The sequence below is a fragment of the Carassius auratus genome, unplaced genomic scaffold, assembly GCF_003368295.1.
Source record: "Carassius auratus strain Wakin unplaced genomic scaffold, ASM336829v1 scaf_tig00216332, whole genome shotgun sequence".
Lineage (NCBI taxonomy): Eukaryota > Metazoa > Chordata > Actinopteri > Cypriniformes > Cyprinidae > Carassius > Carassius auratus.
This window is the reverse complement of record NW_020528515.1, coordinates 486,192-505,121: the sequence shown is the minus strand read 5'-3', so window position 1 is coordinate 505,121 and position 18,930 is coordinate 486,192. Positions and strand designations below refer to the sequence as shown.

At 39.0% G+C, this 18,930-nt stretch overlaps 2 protein-coding genes across 2 annotated transcripts; both read left to right on the top strand.

Annotated features, from left to right (window-relative positions):
* The first annotated feature begins 904 nt into the window (after positions 1–904).
* LOC113097613 (protein FAM161A-like) lies at positions 905–6,441 on the top strand. Its single transcript, XM_026262879.1, has 7 exons — positions 905–1,112; positions 1,783–2,045; positions 2,638–3,897; positions 4,582–4,749; positions 5,209–5,308; positions 5,478–5,635; positions 5,783–6,441. The coding sequence occupies exons 1-7, from the start codon at positions 969–971 to the stop codon at positions 6,084–6,086; spliced, it is 2,397 nt and encodes a 798-aa protein (XP_026118664.1). The 5' UTR covers positions 905–968; the 3' UTR covers positions 6,087–6,441.
* Positions 6,442–7,045: 604 nt separating this feature from the next.
* LOC113097614 (exportin-1-like) lies at positions 7,046–18,446 on the top strand. The gene is made up of 24 exons (XM_026262881.1): positions 7,046–7,638; positions 8,211–8,340; positions 8,427–8,528; positions 8,646–8,718; positions 8,882–8,943; positions 9,181–9,225; positions 9,313–9,494; positions 9,612–9,660; positions 9,998–10,117; positions 10,398–10,526; positions 12,281–12,439; positions 12,521–12,718; positions 12,804–12,942; positions 13,025–13,206; positions 13,567–13,723; positions 13,849–14,147; positions 14,612–14,795; positions 14,873–14,979; positions 15,059–15,253; positions 15,526–15,694; positions 15,802–15,936; positions 16,279–16,438; positions 16,531–16,627; positions 17,625–18,446. The coding sequence occupies exons 2-24, from the start codon at positions 8,215–8,217 to the stop codon at positions 17,769–17,771; spliced, it is 3,216 nt and encodes a 1,071-aa protein (XP_026118666.1). The 5' UTR covers positions 7,046–7,638; positions 8,211–8,214; the 3' UTR covers positions 17,772–18,446.
* The last annotated feature ends 484 nt before the right edge of the window (positions 18,447–18,930 follow it).

Sequence of the window (18,930 nt, the reverse complement as noted above, 5' to 3'; positions counted from 1 at the left end):
AAATTGCATCATTTCACAATTACTGTGATTTTTAAAAAGGTTTTAATGGTTTTCAATGGGGACATGTTTGTTCACCTTGTGCAAAACTGATTTATTAAAGGAAATGGAAGTTGTGCCAAAAGGTTTGCAGTTGGAATTAACACAAAGTTATATAAAAAAGCTGAAAAAGACAAAATGTCCATAAGGTTGCACAAGGGTAAAACATGTATTTACATTTATTCATTAATGTATAATGAATTAAAAAAAATTCACTTTCATTAAGCAGATTTTTGGATAAAAGCGTCTGCTAAATGAATAAATGTAAATGTAAAACAAGTATTTATTGTAATGTAACTGGAAATCCCAAGTAAAGATCCTTTCATACCATAAATAAATTAAAACGTAATTTTTCGATTAGTAATATGCGTTGCTTAATTTGAGAAGAAAAAATAATAATAAAAAAAAAACTTTAATGTTGATTTTCTCAATATTTCGATTTGTTATTATATTTATTAATTTGCACCCTCAGATTCCAGATTTTCTAATAAAGTTAGTTGTATCTCGGCCAAATATTTCCTTATCCTAATAAACCATACATCAATGGAAAGCTTATTTAGTTTTCAGACGATGTATGAATCTCAATTTCGAAAAACTGACCCTTATGACTGGTTTTGTGGTCCAGGGTGGTGTGGCCATCGGATATTTTAAGGGTTTAAAACTAGCTAGATTATCATTACTATTTTTCAATTTAATTCGTTTGGACATACATTAGTGTAGTACTCTTGAAAAATACCGTCTTCTTTTTTTATTTAAATAAACTCAAAACTCCGGACCCTCAGAAATAAACCGTTAGAGGCGGTGTTATACGTGCGCGCTCCCGCGGCTGAGCGTCACTGCTGCGGCTTCCCCACGCTACGAGGTCGTCAAGGAGACGTGCACCTGTCAGTCTTGATTCATTTGATTGTATCAGTCTGGAGGAAGAGACGGATATGAAGAAGTCCCACCGCACTAATGTCCTGGTGATGTCCTGTCTGAAGACGCCGGTGGATCCGCACACTAAAGTCCCGTTAGCTCAGTATGAGCGGGAGCGGTCGCTGCGCGCGTGCATGGACAACAGCCACTATGAGACAGAGGTGACAAAAAGCTAATAAACAGCTTTTTATATTGATTAAACGATCATGGAAATACTTCAGGCGTATTAAAAAGACAAAAACCCTAATTTGGAGGGTTTCAGTCAACAATGTACGTTGTTTGGGCTTAAACATGATACAATATTGAAAACAATAGTTGTGTTATACACTAGAGGTGATTAAAGTGCTTACTAATGATGATGAAGAGGAAGGATTGACTGTTATGACCTGACATGATGAAGAGTTTAGTAAGTATGCTATCCTAATCATGAAGTAAATCAACAGGCCTTTGTGTTAGTGGTTATGGTTTGCATTTTAAACATGTTTTAAATTATTTGCCTGTATAAACATGTGTAATGTAGTGTTAGTTTCATGTTGAGTACGGTGAAACTGAAGAACCGTGAGGCAATCTCTGGTATGAATGAAGAACACAATCTGCCATCTGTCCTTAAAGATGACAGACCTGCAGATTAACAGCTTACACACAGAGAGAGGCTCATCTTGTGTTACACACAACTACTGACCACACAAAACTGTTTTCAAGAGAAGAATTTCACACACACAAAAAAGATTGTGACGTAAAAAACATTTTAAAGAATTGTACTGATTACCAACCTATGATATGGATTAAAGTGAAAGTATCATTGTTTTTTCATTGTGTGTATCTACCTAGATTGAGTATGACTCTGGATCTGAGCTGGGGACTGATGAGCCTCCTGTCAAAGACAGCAATGCACTGCTGATCAAAGACTACCGCGTGACGGGCGATCACATCGACCTCAGGGAGTTCTACTTCTCAAACCAAGATTACTACCGTAAACTAGAGCAGCTGAAGAAGGCTCACCTCCAAACGATGGCCGAACTTGAACTCATGTATCGCAAGAAACTGGACCTCAAGGGGGTGAGCTCTGCGGACAACAGTGATCGGAGCAATCTGTGAGTTTAGACATTAAAAAATATTTATTTTTCAACACACACATTTTTTGGGGCTTTCTAGGTATGCACAACTCTTCAAAAGTTTGAGAAAGTTGTCTCTTATTTTTACCAAGGCAACAGATCAAAACAGTACAGTAAAAAGAGTAATACTGTGAAATATTATTACAATTCAGGAAGACTGTTTTCTTTCTAAATGCAATTTATTCTTTTGATGGCAAAGCTACATTTTCAGTATCATAGCTACAGTTTTCGGTATCGTGATCTTTCAGAAATCATTCTAATATGTTGATTTGCTGCCCCAAAAAATTATTTCTGATCATTATCATCAATGTTGTGACATTTTTTTGTGGAATCTGTGAATTTTTTTTTTTTTTTCAGGTTTCTTTGAATACAGAATGCTCAAAAGAACAGCACTGGTTTAATATATAAATATTTGTAAATATCTTTACTATCACTTTTGATCAATGTAATGCATCCTTGCAGAATAAAAAAACAACTTACTGACCTCTAACATGTGAACAAGTAGTGCAGAACGTTCCTTTAAATTTAAATGGAAATGAAAAGATTATTAACATTATTTTATGTTTAATAGTTCCCCACAAGGAAGGATTCCAGTGATAACCAGCAATCTGAAAAAAGCCCGGTCTGCTCTGGAGCTGCGGCGAACTTCAGATCTTTCTGACCTGTCTGATGAAGAGTGCACTGCTGACAACGGCAACACTGAGAAAGGCCTTCATATCTCACCCAAAGAACACATCAAGAACATGTGGCAGGACTTCAGCGTGCATAAGCTGTCTCCACCTCAATGGCACCACTTTTCATCCTCACTGCAGAGCTTGCCTGCTGACTGCCAGGCTGCTAGCAAACTCAAGGGTAGGACCAAGGGTCAACGGCTAAAAAAACACAAGCAAATGGTAGACGAGTGTTGGCATCCGAGAGTAACAGTCCCCAAGCCTTTCCACATGACCCTTCGTGAGGCAGAACGTCGCAAGAAAGGCATAAAATCACGTTCAGAGATGGAGCAAGAGAACGCAGATCTCCGACGGCAGGTGGAGGAGCTCACCGAGTGCCAGAGGAAGTTCCGCGCCAGTCCGGCACCTGCACACGTGCGCCTCCCGCTGTACGAGGAGCTGCAGGAGCGCGACGAGGAGCGCAGGCGGCTTCATCGCGACTTGGAGCAGCAGCGTCTCCACACCTCGCAAAGACCCTTCAGCTTCCTGGAGCGCGAACGGCTGAAGAAAGAGCAGAAGGAGGCCAAGCTCCGTGAGCAAATGCTCAAACACAACCGAGAGGAAGAGGAGAGAAGGAAATGCCCCTTCAAGGCCAAACCCGTCCCACGGACAGTGAAGGAGGCCGCGTCGGGCGAGCAGCAGAAGGAGGAGGAGCTCTACCGGGCCATCAAGATGCAGATGCGGGCGAGGGAGTTGCTTCACAGTGCATCCATGCCTCCTAGCATGCTTGCGCGACAGCTTAGTGAGAAACAGGTGCACAAAGCCGCCGAAGATGAAGAGCAGACACACAGACCCAAGATCAACACCGAAGTACCGGACTTCGACGGCAGCTACAGGAGGTTTCGGAAGCAGCTGGCGAAGTGCAAAGAAGTGCGGCCCGTGACAGCATGCGAACCCTTCCAGCTGCGCACAGCTAATATCGCCTCACACAAAGAACGCATCATGGCAGATATCGAGGCAGAGATAAAGAGCCCAAGACTATCGCGCTGGCCGTTCATGACCCCACCTGCTCTCTCGCCCAGAACGCCCTCGTCTTCCCTTTGCTCCTCTCTGTCTGGAAGCCAGGAATGCTTGTCTGCTAAAATCACAGATGCAGCCAAGAAACGGCAAGAAGCTGTGAGGTAACTGTGATGCCCAGCCCTGGTTTAAACCCTCACCCTTCTAGAACTTTCCAAGTGAAGTCCTGTGTCTCCAGCTTTTTGGAATTGCTAAGGAGGAGTGTGATTTTCCCTGCCAGTGTGTCTCCCATTTATAACCCCATTAACAGTAGAAAACCTCACTGGGAATGTTGTCGATGCTCCTCAGTCCTCTTGCTGCCCTCAAGTCCTCATGGGAGGTTCATACGTACAAGTTCAGAAATGAATTCAAGATCAGTCAAAATGAAATGGAAGTGTTTAATAAATTCATATTTATTTCTCCATTTCACTTCCTGACAAAGATTGTTTTTAGCTCTAACACAAAGGCAGAATTAAAATAGTATACTACAGTCTTATATAGTTTAAAGGAAAATAATTTTTTTTTCTCAGCATGAAGAAAATCTTTCATATTTTTAAGATTTCTTAAGTATTTAAACTAAACTGTAAAGTGCACATTTTTGATAAAAGTTGAAGATTTGGCACTCAAAAAATGTATGAGTTTCCCACTTGGTGGTACTAAGAAATGTGGTCATTGTGACATGACTTGAAGGCAGCACCTGTCGATTGCTCCCGAACCCTGTCCCTGCTGGCTTACCTTAGCACCATCCCATTACAGGACTCCCTTCTTCATAAAGTTCAGTTCTGACAGCTCTTAACCCCTATGAGTAGAAAGGTTCTTGAGCAGAGAAAGCGAGCAGAAGAAGAGGAGGAGAAATTAAAGGAGAAGCAGAAACAGAGAGAGAAGAGACTACAAAAAGTGATCACAAAGCGAGCCCAGGCGAACGACCCGCACATGACCCTGGCCCAGACATGCCCATCCAAACTAAAAGAGTTCAGGTAAAACAATTCAGCTTTTCATGAGCTGCTCTTCGTTTACCTCAAACAACACTTTTAGAAGTAAAGGTTCTTTACTGGAGTTGGTGATTCTGTGAAGAACATCCATGGAACCTTAGCATCACACGAAAAGATTCTTAGATTATTAAAATATCCTTCACGCTAATCCTTCTTCTATTGCATTCCTATGAAAACTCCCTTAAGAACTTTTATTTTTAAAAGTGCATGAGTTTTTGAAACATTGCAGAGATTTTCATTTTCAGATGCAGATTGCATGCATATAATATCGGTCGGTCGATCTACCTATATATATATATATATATATATATATATATATATATATATATATATATATATATATATATATATATATATATATATATATATATATACGTACATTTATCTATATATATAGTATCATTATTATTATAAATGCTCATCTACATGTGCACATGGGAACAGGAAACAAGATCTTCAGAGACAAAGAGAGTACCAGGAGGAGATGAGAGAAATCCAGGAAAGAGTGAAGGGAAGACCCCTGTTACTGGAACAGGTGGCACAGGTGAGTTTTTTTTATTTTTATTATATAATATTTGAATTTTTTTTAATTGTAATTTATTTTGGTGTTTTTTTTTTTACTCAGAAAAAGGTTCCTTTTAGGAAAAGAGAGGACATGCATCTCTACTCGAAATGTTCATTGTGATGATAATGCAAAGCTCTTTGTTTCTCAGATGAATGCTAAGAGAGCAGCACAGAAGCTCTACTCTGCCACTCTGCATGGATGTGGTCTGAGTGAATCCTTTATCAGCAGTAAAGCTCCTGAAGGCTTGAAACACAGACAGACCCCAAGCCCCGCCCACTCCGGCAGCCAAACTCCACCCACATACAGGTAGAAGAGCCAGGAGGTCTCAATTCTCTCATAGTTTATTAAAAGAAACACTTCTTCAAAAAAGGAAAACACTGCTAATTTTGCATATTTAAAACCATATTTATTTTTCGTAGCATCTCCGAGTTGTTTCCATTCATTCTTTTACAGTAAAAACAGGAATGAAGATAATGAGGAACTTCCAGACCTGCGGGATCTTCTGGAAGACTATGCAGATGATTATGAGGAGTATGACCATGACATGGAGGAAGAACACATGGACAGAGATGAGGACGACAGGCACAGTGAATGTCATGACACTGATGAGGAGAAGGGCAACTCATATCATGACAAGCTGGATTTTGATGATGATGAGGAACAGGACGAGCGTTATAAAGATGATGACATCAGCAGTAAGCACAGCCAGAGCAGCAGGGGTAGTGAAAGTAAAAACAGTGAGAAAAGTGATCATTAGCTTTATTCTACATATTTACCTCAGTAGCAAATAGTTGTTGAATATATATAATGTGTGAGAAAGAAAATCTCCCAAACCTTATTAACGGGATAGTTCACCCAAAAATGAAAATTCTGCCAGCATTTACTGCTGAAAACAAAAGAATGTAGATAACCAAAATGTTTATGTATATTTAACAGTTTATTTATGTGATATAAAGGATATTATTTTCTTAGAGTAATGGGAAGTTTGAGGGGAAATGCGCTTAGTTATTAATAATAATAAGAATAATAATGCTGAAATGCAACTGATCATAATAAGTTTAAATATTTCTTTATGCAAAGTATAATTTCCTTTTTTTTATTTAATCTTTTATGTGTTTACATGGCATTCACTTGATATACAGTAATGACTGTAGTGTGTGTGTGTGTGTATATATATATATATATATATATATATATATATATATATATATATATATATATTAATGCCTGTCCACTATCATATACTTAACAAAGGGCCAAAACGCAATATTATTTAATATGTTACAAATTAAATGAGAGTGTTTGTACAATGCAATAAGAGGGGGGGAAACGTAATATGTGGAAATAAACTGTATTATTGCAATTTTATTGTTTAGCACTTCTTTTCATATAAATGCCAGCATATAAAACATTTTACACATGAGCCACAGCCTAAAAATACACATCATGGTGAGTTACTGTTTGTTCATCACAGGCAACGTCTCAGTAATTTTCCATGCTCCACGCGGTCCAGCCCACAACACGCTCACGCTGTGCTGCAAAACCCGCCTCACACATGAGACCAGGGGCGCTGGGCGGGATCAATCCTGACTGACGGCACCTCTATCCAATCACATGCGCGCAGGGCTTCCGCGTCGCCTTCTCCGACCAATCAGCTGTAGCGGAGGGCGTGACCGCAGTCCGAATTTTACGCGGCGCTACGGAGTGAAAACTAAACCGAGATGGAATACGCCAGTCTGAACCGGTTTCAACCGGTCTTGCGTGTGATGCATGAGACTACAGAGGAGCTGGGTCACAGTCTCTCGCAGATATCTGCGTTCAAAACAACGGTTTTTCTGCATTAGACAAAAGAATAAACTAACGATTGGTTTGATGCTGTTGTTATAAAACGGAATGAGTAGTTAAAGCGAGCTGTAAACCGTCAGATCAACTAACACGAGCAGCTGACTGAAAGAGGACCTGGACTCAATCACTGAAGACAATAGTTAAAAAATAACACCGAAATTGTGTTTTCATTTATCGTTTGTTTCGCATTATAGTGAGTTTGGCTATACAGTGAGTAACCAGCTAGTTTAGCATTTGAATTGAACTTGCTAACGTTAGATGCTCAGATTGCATTTTCAAAGCACACTATATCCGTGTAAAATGAGATAAATACACTAGGCGCTTTTTTTTAACCTCGCGTCTTGATCTTGTTTTGACGCGACGCACGTTTCCAGGACACTTAATAACCTTGTTGCTAATCCTCAAACCACGTTAGCATTTTTGTAGGGTTTTTCTTCAGCGTGAAGGAGTTTTGGTTAAAACAGGTAAGTTAAAGGTTGTTCTTGAGGTGTTTTATGAAATGGTTATCTGTTATAAATAGTATCTTCTGTGATAAATGAGTTGAATGAAGTGCTAGTTTGCTGACACACTGCTAGTATTGAACAGAAACGAAAACGCGTTTTGTTCCTCGTCGTTGCCCGTAACTGCAAAGGCGCTCAACTAGAATTCAAGTGGGCTGCTTTCTAAAAAGTACTTGTGTATATGAAGGTCTGTTTACTCACATCCATGTTTAAGCTTTGTGTTTTTTTGTGTGTTTTTTTTACTGTAAAGGAACACATTTAAGTTGTTAAAGTTCCATTTTAGCACTTTTTTTAGAAGCGTTTGTCTAGTAAAAGTAGCAGTTGTAAAGGTGAACTCCGCAGAACGGTTGTATTTCAGCACAACTGCATGCTTAAGTGAAGTGTTTTGTGGACCCACGTGTTTCGAGCCATTGGTTTGGTATCTGATTTTAGCAGATTATTCTGGTTAAACAACTAGTAAACTGTTAGGATGAATTTTCATATGTGTCACTATTGATGTTTGGTAACTAAAAGGTGTTGACTGTCTTGTATTACAGCTCTATGCCGGCAGACATGACCATGTTGGCGGATCACACAGCACGGCAGTTGCTGGACTTCAGTCAAAAGCTAGACATCAACCTGCTGGACAATGTCGTCAACTCCATGTACTATGATGTGGGATCTCAGGTACGAGTCGATTTGCCAAATCCAAGACAATTATGAATGTACAGGTACGGTGCATCAAAAGTGGTTTTCGTTTTCGATTATTTTAGCAAAGACTGGCACAAGAAGTTCTCACCAGCCTGAAGGACCACCCAGATGCCTGGACCAGAGTGGACACCATATTGGAGTTCTCACAGAACATGAAGACAAAAGTATGTTAACATTAATGTTTATTTCTGCATTTAGCCAGTGTACAGAGTCAAACTGACTAAATGCCAACCGTGAGCATGTTAAACTGATGTTTACTCATTTTGCTGTTTGTATTGCAGTATTATGCTCTTCAGATACTGGAGACCGTGATCAAAACACGCTGGAAGATTCTTCCTCGAAACCAGTGTGATGGTGAGGGACCGTACGACTTCAATCTGAACATTTGGGCTCACTGACCTTTGGTCTTTATGGAAGATTTATTGTACACCTCCACATTATATAACACTGCTGTCATGTGAAATCCTGATGACTTTTAAGAAATGCACAAATAACAGACATCTCTCTCTGTCCACAGGAATTAAAAAGTATGTCGTTGGGCTGATTATCAAGACTTCCTCTGATCCTAACAGCGTAGAGGTAATAAAAATGCTTAGTTTTTACAATTTGTACCATTTAAATGACTTAAAAACAGATGGTTGCAACCAAAATATTAAAAAACATTTTCAGTAAGTTACATAAAATAACTAAAATAAACTAACTTTAATCCATTGTTTTATTTAGCATTTAGTTAATTTTTCAGTTAACTATAACCCTGATTAGTACTAGTCATATTGCTGAATGCATCCATGTTAACTTGTATTTGTACTCTTACAGAAGGAAGGGGTTTACATAGCAAAGCTCAACATGATCCTGGTGCAGGTGAGTGTGTTTTAGGTATATCTGTGGTTGTTATATTGTGAGAGCGAAGGGCTCACGGATTTAAAGCTGTTGATGTTTTGTGTGTAGATTCTGAAGCAGGAGTGGCCGAAGCACTGGCCCACGTTCATCAGTGACATTGTGGGAGCGAGTCGCACCAGTGAGAGCCTGTGTCAGAACAACATGATCATCCTGAAGCTCCTCAGTGAGGAGGTGTTTGACTTCTCCAGCGGGCAGATGACTCAGGTCAAAGCCAAGCACCTGAAGGACAGGTACACATGCCTGCAATATGTGACAGTTGCAGACTTTGCAGGGTGTGGTTGGCAAAATATTTGTGGTGATATTTGCTCAACCTGTATCCCCTTTTTTTTTTTTTTTTTTTTTTGCAGTATGTGCAACGAATTTTCCCAAATCTTCCAGCTGTGCCAGTTTGTCATGGTATGTTGCAAGCATATTACTACAACATTAGTGTTTTTAGTATTAAAGGTATAGTTCACCCAAAAATTTGCTGAAAATGTACTTAATGTCAGGCTGCCCAAGATTTAGATGAGTTTGTTTGTTTGTTTGGTTGTTCATGGGAACAGATTTGGAGAAATTTAGCTTTGCATGACTTGTTCTGCAGTGAGTGGGTGCCGTCAGAAAGCGAATCCAAACAGCTGATAAAAACATCTTAATAATCCACAATTTTCCTCTTTGGGTGAACTAGTTCTTTATGTGCAGTTCAGTATTTTCATGCCTCTCATTTCTAAACCTGACTTGATGCTTTGTACATCAGGAAAATTCCCAGAATGCCCCTCTGGTCCAAGCCACATTGGAGACCCTCCTTCGTTTCCTGAACTGGATTCCACTTGGCTACATATTTGAGACCAAACTCATCAGCACGCTGGTGTACAAGGTAACGTGACTCGAGGTCTCTAATTGTAACTTATTTGATTTAGTAAAATGCTGTGATAGCAGGCTGGCATCACTCCTCTTACAAAGGCGCACTGTCATTGGTTCAGCTTGCCAGTGCGTAAGAAAGAGAGGGAAATCATTGGAGCGCTGGCTGTTCTCTTTGGACCTCTGCTCAAAGCTTTGTGTCCGAGCTGGTGCTCCAACATTTATAGCCTCTCACTTAGTGAAAATCACTGAGTGTTCCAGAAAGTTTATGGCTTGTGTTCGTGATTATTCCACAGTTTCTGAATGTTCCGATGTTCCGGAACATCACTCTGAAGTGTCTGACAGAGATCGCCGGTGTCAGTGTCAGCCAGTATGAGGAGCAGTTTGTCAACCTGTTCACTCTCACCATGGTGCAGCTCAAACAGGTACACCAACTCTATTCTCTTCTATTTTTTTTAAATTGAATGGTTTTATTTAGCAAAGACACATTAAATTGATTGAATGTTACCATAAGAAGACATTAATAATGTTAGAAAGATTTCCATTTCAAATAAATGTGAACTTTCTGTTCTTCAGAGAATCCTGAAATTAAATATAGGTTTACACAAAAATGTAAAGTGTTTCAGAGTTGAATTGGTAAGATTAGAATGATTTCTAAATAATTGTGAGTAATGATGCTGAAAATTCAGCTTTGAATCACAGAAATGTGATGTGATCGATGTGATAAGCATGAATTCTGGGAAGGGGCGTGGCTAGTATAAACACAAGCTGCTGCGATCAGATCCGGTGTGCCACAGATGCATGCAGTGATGCACAGATCAGCTGTTAAACAGCGTCTGCTGTTAAAAATGACCTATCCATAAATCATAACATCATGCAAAACTAAAAATTAGAATCATGTGGGGGTGGGTCTATATTTTCTGTAAAAAGTTCTTATCGGTGGCATATTCGCCAATACTGATATATCGGCCGATAAAATTGGCAAAACAATATATAGTCTAAACCAGTGGTTCCCAACCTTTTTTCAACTCGTGGCCGACACAACCAAACACGTATGTTTTCGCGGCCCACTGCAAAAACATTAACTGACCTCGCTATTGTTGGGTTAATAACTTAGTACTCAGAAGCTGTTAACTGTATTTATCAAATTAACTAGGGCTTTGCAATATGGACAAAACAGAAATAAATTTGTGATAGATTTTAATCACAATTTTGACACACAGATATGCTTTACAGCAGCGGTCCCCAACCCCCGGGCCGGGGACAGGTACCGGTCTGTGCGTCATTTGGTACCGGGCCGCACAAGAAAGATGAAATAACTTGCATTAAAGCTGCCACTTCTCTCTGTTTACATCTGCGGCGAGTCACGCAGGTACTGTGCTACTCTGCAGCGTTGCCGACCCCAACCAGACTAAAATAGTCTGAATATAAACACTTATTATAGGTGTACCGTAGTGATTCAGGATAAGACAAAAACACGGTTTGAAAAATGGATTCATGATGTACTCGCTCATTATATATTATCAATTTTATGTTGTTGGCACGATGAATACACAGTGGATTCATGTTTATTATTGTTTATTTTGTTGTATCTATCCGTCACACCTTAAAGCCCGGTCCGTTAAAATGTTTTACAGTTATAAATGCATTCAGGATGAATTTGAAACATATTTCCAAAAGAGAACCAATTAGAGCTTTATCAAAAGTTGTAACATCTCTAGAACAGACATAAACCAGTCATTGAGCTCGAATAGTGGAAGCATAGTAACGGTTTAATATTTATTTTTTGTTATTTAATTATATATATGAAATTATGTTATGTTATGACTTGGACATTTTGACATATTAACAATATTATTATTTCTTTAATAGTAATTGGCAGCCCGCCTGCAATATCACCGTGACCCACTAGGGGTTGAAAACCAGGTTGAAAACCACTGGTCTAAACAAAAGTTTGCAGCATGTGGAGTCTTGAATTTGACTAATTTGTAACGATTTATTTTGTAAAAAGCGCTATACAAATAAACTTGAATTAATTAAACTAAAACTTTCACATAATAATTTTGTGAATCGTTTGAGCTGTTCCGAACCTATAAGTATAAATTTTTAGACAACACCTCAAATGCACCACTAAAAACTAGTGAAGGTTTCAAAACTATAACCCTCATTTACTCAACAGATGCTGCCTCTGAACACAAATATCCGTCTGGCATATTCAAATGGGAGAGACGATGAGCAGAACTTCATCCAGAACCTCAGTCTGTTTCTCTGCACCTTCCTCAAAGAGCACGGACAACTGATAGAGAAGAGACTGAACCTCAGAGAGACGCTCATGGAGGTACACACATAGTTAAATGTAGAGAAATAGATGGTAAAGTGATGCACAAACTCCTAAATTGCTTGACTCTTGTGCGCTCAGGCTCTGCATTACATGCTGCTGGTCTCTGAGGTGGAGGAGACGGAGATCTTTAAGATCTGTCTGGAGTACTGGAACCATCTGGCCGCTGAGCTCTACAGAGAGAGTCCCTTCTCTACCTCCACCTCTCCATTGCTCTCAACTAGCCAGCACTTTGACGTACCGCCCCGTAGACACCTCTACCTGCCTGTGCTCTCCAAGGTCAGTTAGCCACAGTGTACAGCAGCTCTGCCTCAAAATATTGGTCACTGGAGGGAAAACTGACTGCACTCTTGACCTGTCTCAGGTGCGTCTGCTGATGGTGAGTCGCATGGCCAAACCGGAGGAGGTTCTGGTGGTGGAGAACGATCAGGGCGAGGTGGTACGAGAGTTCATGAAGGACACAGACTCCATCAACCTCTACAAGAACATGAGAGAGACTCTGGGTAATTATTATGGGCTGTTCTAGAAACGGAGGGGAAAATGTAGATGGAGAAAGCTTGATAATGATGTGTTTCTCCTGTCCAGTCTACTTGACTCATCTGGACTATGCGGATACGGAGCGGATCATGACAGAGAAGCTTCATAATCAGGTGAACGGTACCGAGTGGTCCTGGAGGAACCTAAACACGCTGTGCTGGGCCATCGGCTCCATCAGTGGCGCCATGCATGAGGAGGATGAGAAGAGGTTCCTCGTCACAGTCATTAAGGTGTTTATTCATGCATTTGTTATTGCATACTGTGTATGCTACTGCTTTTTATTAACAAATGTAATGCTTGCTTTTTACAAGAATGCCTTCAGTTGATAAAAAGTTAGTGTAGATTCTTCCGGTGTTTCAAAAGATTTATATTTCAAGTAAATGCATAGGGTAAAATGCACTTGAACTTTATGTATCAAAGAATTTCTACAAAAAAAAAAACAGAAAACAGCTATTTAAAATTTTACTTTTTTTTTCACAATATTTAACTGTATTTTAATCAAACAAATGCAGCCTTGGTGAGCAGAAGAAACATTTCAAAGACATTTAAAAAGTCTAAAGGCCAACACTAAATTTCTGTTTCTGTCTTAGGACTTGCTTGGTCTGTGTGAACAAAAAAGAGGGAAAGATAACAAAGCCATCATTGCTTCCAACATCATGTACATCGTCGGCCAATACCCACGATTCCTCAGGGCCCACTGGAAGTTCCTCAAGACTGTCGTCAACAAGCTGTTTGAGTTCATGCACGGTGAGGAGTAGATTGAGTTTGAGTGTTCATGCGTAGTTTTCTTTTAGTTTTTTCTTCAATCTTCTCATAAGGGTGTATATTAATTGGAAAGCCTCTCTCGCTGTTTATCTCTCTCTCTCTCTTAGAGACCCATGACGGCGTGCAGGACATGGCCTGTGACACCTTCATCAAGATCGCTCAGAAGTGCAGGAGGCATTTTGTGCAGGTTCAGGTGGGGGAGGTGATGCCCTTCATCGACGAGATCCTCAACAACATCAACACCATCATCTGTGACCTGCAGCCGCAGCAGGTGCACACGTTCTACGAGGCTGTGGGCTACATGATCGGAGCACAGACAGACCAGACGGTCCAGGAGCGACTGATCGAGAAATACATGCTCCTCCCCAACCAGGTGTGGGACAGCATCATCCAGCAGGCCACCAAGGTGAGAGCCGTTGTTATTTAATATTGAGATACTGTTATAGTTTATTAATAAATTGAATCAGTTATTTTTATATTTTCTATTTTTATTTTATAAATTTGTGAAGGAAATGTATATTTATATGTATATATATGTATATGTATGTGTATATATATATATATATATATATATATATAATTTCTAATTATATTTTAGTTAATAAAGGTAAACCATTGTTTATTTATTATTATAATTTTTTTTTTTTACATTTTCAGTTTATTTACATTTATTTCAAGTAAGACGTTTTCATATCGTTTTTTTTTTAGTTAACTATAGTTACCTATGTCTATATAGTTTCTATTCATTTTTCAATAGCTTATTGTACTTAAATTTTTTTATTTTATAAGGTTTATACTTTTAATGTTAAGTCAGCATGATTGATACAGCAACACTTGCACTCAAAGCACATGATGTTTCTCTTCAATCAGAACGTGGACATCCTGAAGGACCCAGAGACCGTGCGTCAGCTAGGCAGCATCCTGAAGACCAACGTGAGGGCGTGTAAAGCTGTGGGTCACCCATTCGTCCTGCAGCTGGGACGCATTTACCTGGACATGCTCAATGTCTACAAGTGCCTGAGCGAGAACATCTCTTCTGCCATCCAGAGCAACGGTGAGACATGGAGCACATGACCCAACAGCTGCCATGTAATAACGGCTCGTGGTAAACTCTTTGGTCTCTCTCTGCAGGTGAGATGGTGACCAAGCAGCCTCTGATACGGAGCATGCGGACGGTGAAGAGAGAGACACTAAAGCTCATCTCCGGATGGGTCAGCCGCTCTAATGACCCACAGATGGTTAGTTCTGACCTTCCTAGATGCCAAAACAATGAGTCGGGTTTGACAGCAGTTGAAAGAGTGGTTGTTGTCTCTTCAGGTTGGAGAGAACTTCGTTCCACCTTTGCTGGAGGCGGTTCTCATCGACTACCAAAGGAACGTTCCAGCAGCTCGAGAACCAGAAGTGCTTAGCACTATGGCAACTATCGTCAACAAGCTCGGCGCTCACATAACAGGAGAGATCCCCAAAATATTCGATGCTGTGTTCGAGTGCACCCTCGACATGATCAATAAGGTTAGTCCATCCTCTCTGTCAGTGCAACGGTTTAATTTCACTTGTGTTGTTTCCTCTGAATCCAACCAGCATGAGTCTAGAAGAGAGTATACACTATGTAGGGAGAAGCAGTTAATCAAGATAGATGTCTTGGCTCACAGTAAATGCTTTGCATTCCCAAATGCACATTTTAAGAAACTTATGAATTAATGCGAAGTGCACAAATGCTCTTCCTCTCTCTCCCCAACCAAATCGTGCAGGCCTTCTTTAATGCTCTGTTTTCCCTCTGTCAGAACTTTGAGGAGTTCCCCGAGCACAGGACGCATTTCTTCTACCTGCTGCAAGCTGTTAACTCACAGTGTTTCCCAGCATTCCTGTCCATCCCACCGGCACAGTTCAAACTGGTTCTGGACTCCATCATCTGGGCCTTCAAGCACACCATGAGGAATGTGGCCGACACAGGTGAGCGGGAAGAACAAATAAACACGCTTCTGTGTGAAAACAAAAGGATAATAGCCAAGCGTCTGTGACCTGTGTTTCTGACAGTAATTGTGTTTGTGTGTCTCCAGGGCTTCAGATTCTGTTCACCATGCTGCAGAACATCGCACAGGAAGAGGCAGCAGCTCAGAGCTTCTATCAGACATACTTCTGTGACATCCTGCAGCACATCTTCTCCGTCGTCACAGATACGTCTCATACTGCTGGTCAGTTGCTAGGCAGAGAGAGAGTGGCATGTTTTCAGCGTAACTAATGGAGCTGGTATTTTGAACAAATTTTCTTCACAGCAGTCACGCAGTAAATCTCACAAACACAGCTGATCAGGTCATTTTCCACCGGAGGAAAAAGAGTTTAGGCAAAATGTAATGAAAATAGGATTATATATCATTATTGTTGCGTGCATTTCTCTTTAAGTAAAGCGTTTAAATTGTGACGTGTCAGTTTATATTGATTTAAACCTAGTGCATTAATAATATTGCAGGTTACTGACTCGGAGGTTAAAATCATTGTGTGTGCTTGATGTATGTTCTGTGGTTTGTGCCGGGCAGGTCTGACGATGCACGCCTCCATCCTCGCCTACATGTTTAACCTGGTGGAAGAGGGTAAAATCAGCAGCACTCTGAACGCAGGCACCTCGAACAACAATCAGAGCTATGTGCAGGAGTATGTGGCCAGCCTGCTGAAGACGGCCTTCCCACATCTGCAAGAGTAAGAGCAGCCCAGAGCATGAGGATTGTGTTTCCAGTGTGTTGGTGGCAGCATTTGTTTGTTAATGTGTGTTTTTATTTTTTTTATTTTAGTGCCCAGGTGAAGGTGTTTGTCACGGGTCTGTTCAGCTTGAATCAGGACATTCCTGCCTTTAAAGAGCACCTCAGGGACTTCCTGGTCCAGATCAAGGTATGTCACTTCCTCCCTGCTAGATTTTTAATATATAAATTAATAAGTAAATTTTATCCCAATAGCCACAGTGTTTGTTAAATAACTGCCTCTATTTATAGAAATATTTGTATTTTAATATTTTAATTTATAAATGATTTGTAATAATTAGTTACACAGTAATATTATTAAAATGCTCTGTTATGAATAATAAAACATTATGCGTATTCAATATTTTTGTGGATTAAAAACTAATAATAATTATTTTTGTAATTATATTTATTAAATATTAGTAGTTAATAATTCAAATGCTTTGTCATTTTAATTTATAATTAATAGTAATGAAATGCTCTAATTTATTGTGCAAAATGTTTTAATGTTGATTACATATTAGTTAATATAATCAAAATGCTAATTTACAACTAAAACAACTTTAATAAATTAAATATTAATCATTAATAGAAATAAAATGTTTTATAGTAGAGATTTTCTTTGTGTGCATAATGTTGTTTTAATAAATATAAATGTTAATAACATATTAGTTAATATAATTAAAATGCTATTATTATTACTACTAATTAAATGTTATTAAATATCATTAATAGTAATAAAATGTACTCCTAAGAATAATACATTATTAATACTAATAAATAAATTATTGTGCATGTTTTAATTTATAGTGACATTAATTATATTGAATATCAATTTTCATTTAATATTAATAGCTAAAATAATTATGCTGGTTGATTATTATTATTAGTAGTAATAGTTGTACTATATAAACAGTCTTGCGGCATTGACAGTTTCTGGCCTTTCAAATGGATATGGATCTGTTTTTGATTCTGGATAACATTCCCAACTCTAGCTAATACTGATTACAAATGGATACTTTGTTACAGTCTGACATTAAAAATGGTTTTATGTAAAGCTGCTTTCACAAACGTATAATGGGAAACGCACTGTACAAACCAGCGTGACTTGACACAGTGTTCATAACCCCTCACACTGTGTGTTTCAGGAGTTTGCGGGCGAGGACTCGACGGATCTGTTCCTGGAGGAGAGGGAAGCGTCTCTGCGTCAGGCTCAGGAGGAGAAACACAAGCTCCAGATGTCTGTCCCAGGAATCCTCAACCCTCACGAGCTCCCGGAGGAAATGTGTGAATGAGCGCCTGGACAGTTTCACACTCATGAAGGGTGTGTGTGTGTGTGTATAGGGAAGTAGCAGTCAAATGAGGACAAATAGGAAAATGGATCCAGATGTTGGTTGTTTGTTCGACCAAATCCATGCCACTATGTAAATTAAAGACAGTTATGAGTAACCTGACTCCTCCCAAACCCTTTGGTTTTACATAACAGAGCATTTTATATGAAAGAAACTGTCTATCTCTCCTATATCGATTTACTGTATATGCTTCAGTGTTTCTTTTCAGTATGTTTGCTAATCATTTTAATGTCTTCTCAGCCTCATCTGTTTGTGAATATGTAATATACAGTGTGACAGGCCAGTGAAGACAGAAAATGACTGCGCAGGAAGAGATTTGTGTTGAGCTGTGAGACTCGTGAACCACAGCGAGTGAATGTGACCGTTTAGCATCGGTCCTGATGTTGTTCCTATCTTCTTTATTGGGGGTTTGTGTGTGTTTATATATATAAATATTTTTCATTTGATTGCAGTATATGAGAGAGACAAGTCTTTTTCATTCTACCAACTCGCTGAGTGTTTTTTTTTTTTTTTTTTTGGCATAGAGTTGTCATTAAAATGAAAAGGTTTGTTCGTATCTTCCTATTTGTAAAGCTGTGTGTCAGTACTATGGAAACAAGGTTGGTTATTTTTACAAAGCATTGTGTGTGTGTGTCTGTGTTTATTTCGCTTGTAGAGCTTGATTATTTTGATTTAAATACTGTAACTTTTATATAATTATTTGATTTAACTTTTTTTTAATGACCCCAAACTCTTTGCAAATGAGTACACACACACACACATTTATATATATATATATATATATATATATATATATATTCTAATGTATGACCCATAACTGTTGTATATTTAATTAATTACAAGATGAATGGGATTTATGTAGGTAATACAGTACAGATGTGTGACTCTGGAGCACAAAACCATTTTAACAATACATTGTTTGGGTCAAAACTTTTTTTTTTTTCTATGCAAAAAATCATTAGGATATTAAGAAGAGATATGTTCCGTTAATATATTTTGTAAATTTCCTATGGTAAATCTTAATTTTAATTTATGATATGCATTGCTAATGACTCCATCTGTACAATTTTAAAGGCAATTTATTAATTTTTGCACACTTTGA

Bases quoted from the DNA above. Each gene is read 5' to 3' on its own strand.
- LOC113097613 (XM_026262879.1), top strand. From the start codon at position 969: ATGAAGAAGTCCCACCGCACTAATGTCCTGGTGATGTCCTGTCTGAAG. The intron at 5,309-5,477 runs GTGAGTTTTTTT...TTTGTTTCTCAG, and splicing joins TACTGGAACAGGTGGCACAG to ATGAATGCTAAGAGAGCAGC. The intron at 5,636-5,782 runs GTAGAAGAGCCA...ATTCTTTTACAG, and splicing joins CAAACTCCACCCACATACAG to TAAAAACAGGAATGAAGATA.
- LOC113097614 (XM_026262881.1), top strand. From the start codon at position 8,215: ATGCCGGCAGACATGACCATGTTGGCGGATCACACAGCACGGCAGTTG. The intron at 13,724-13,848 runs GTGAGGAGTAGA...TCTCTCTCTTAG, and splicing joins GCTGTTTGAGTTCATGCACG to AGACCCATGACGGCGTGCAG. The intron at 14,796-14,872 runs GTGAGACATGGA...CTCTCTCTGCAG, and splicing joins TTCTGCCATCCAGAGCAACG to GTGAGATGGTGACCAAGCAG.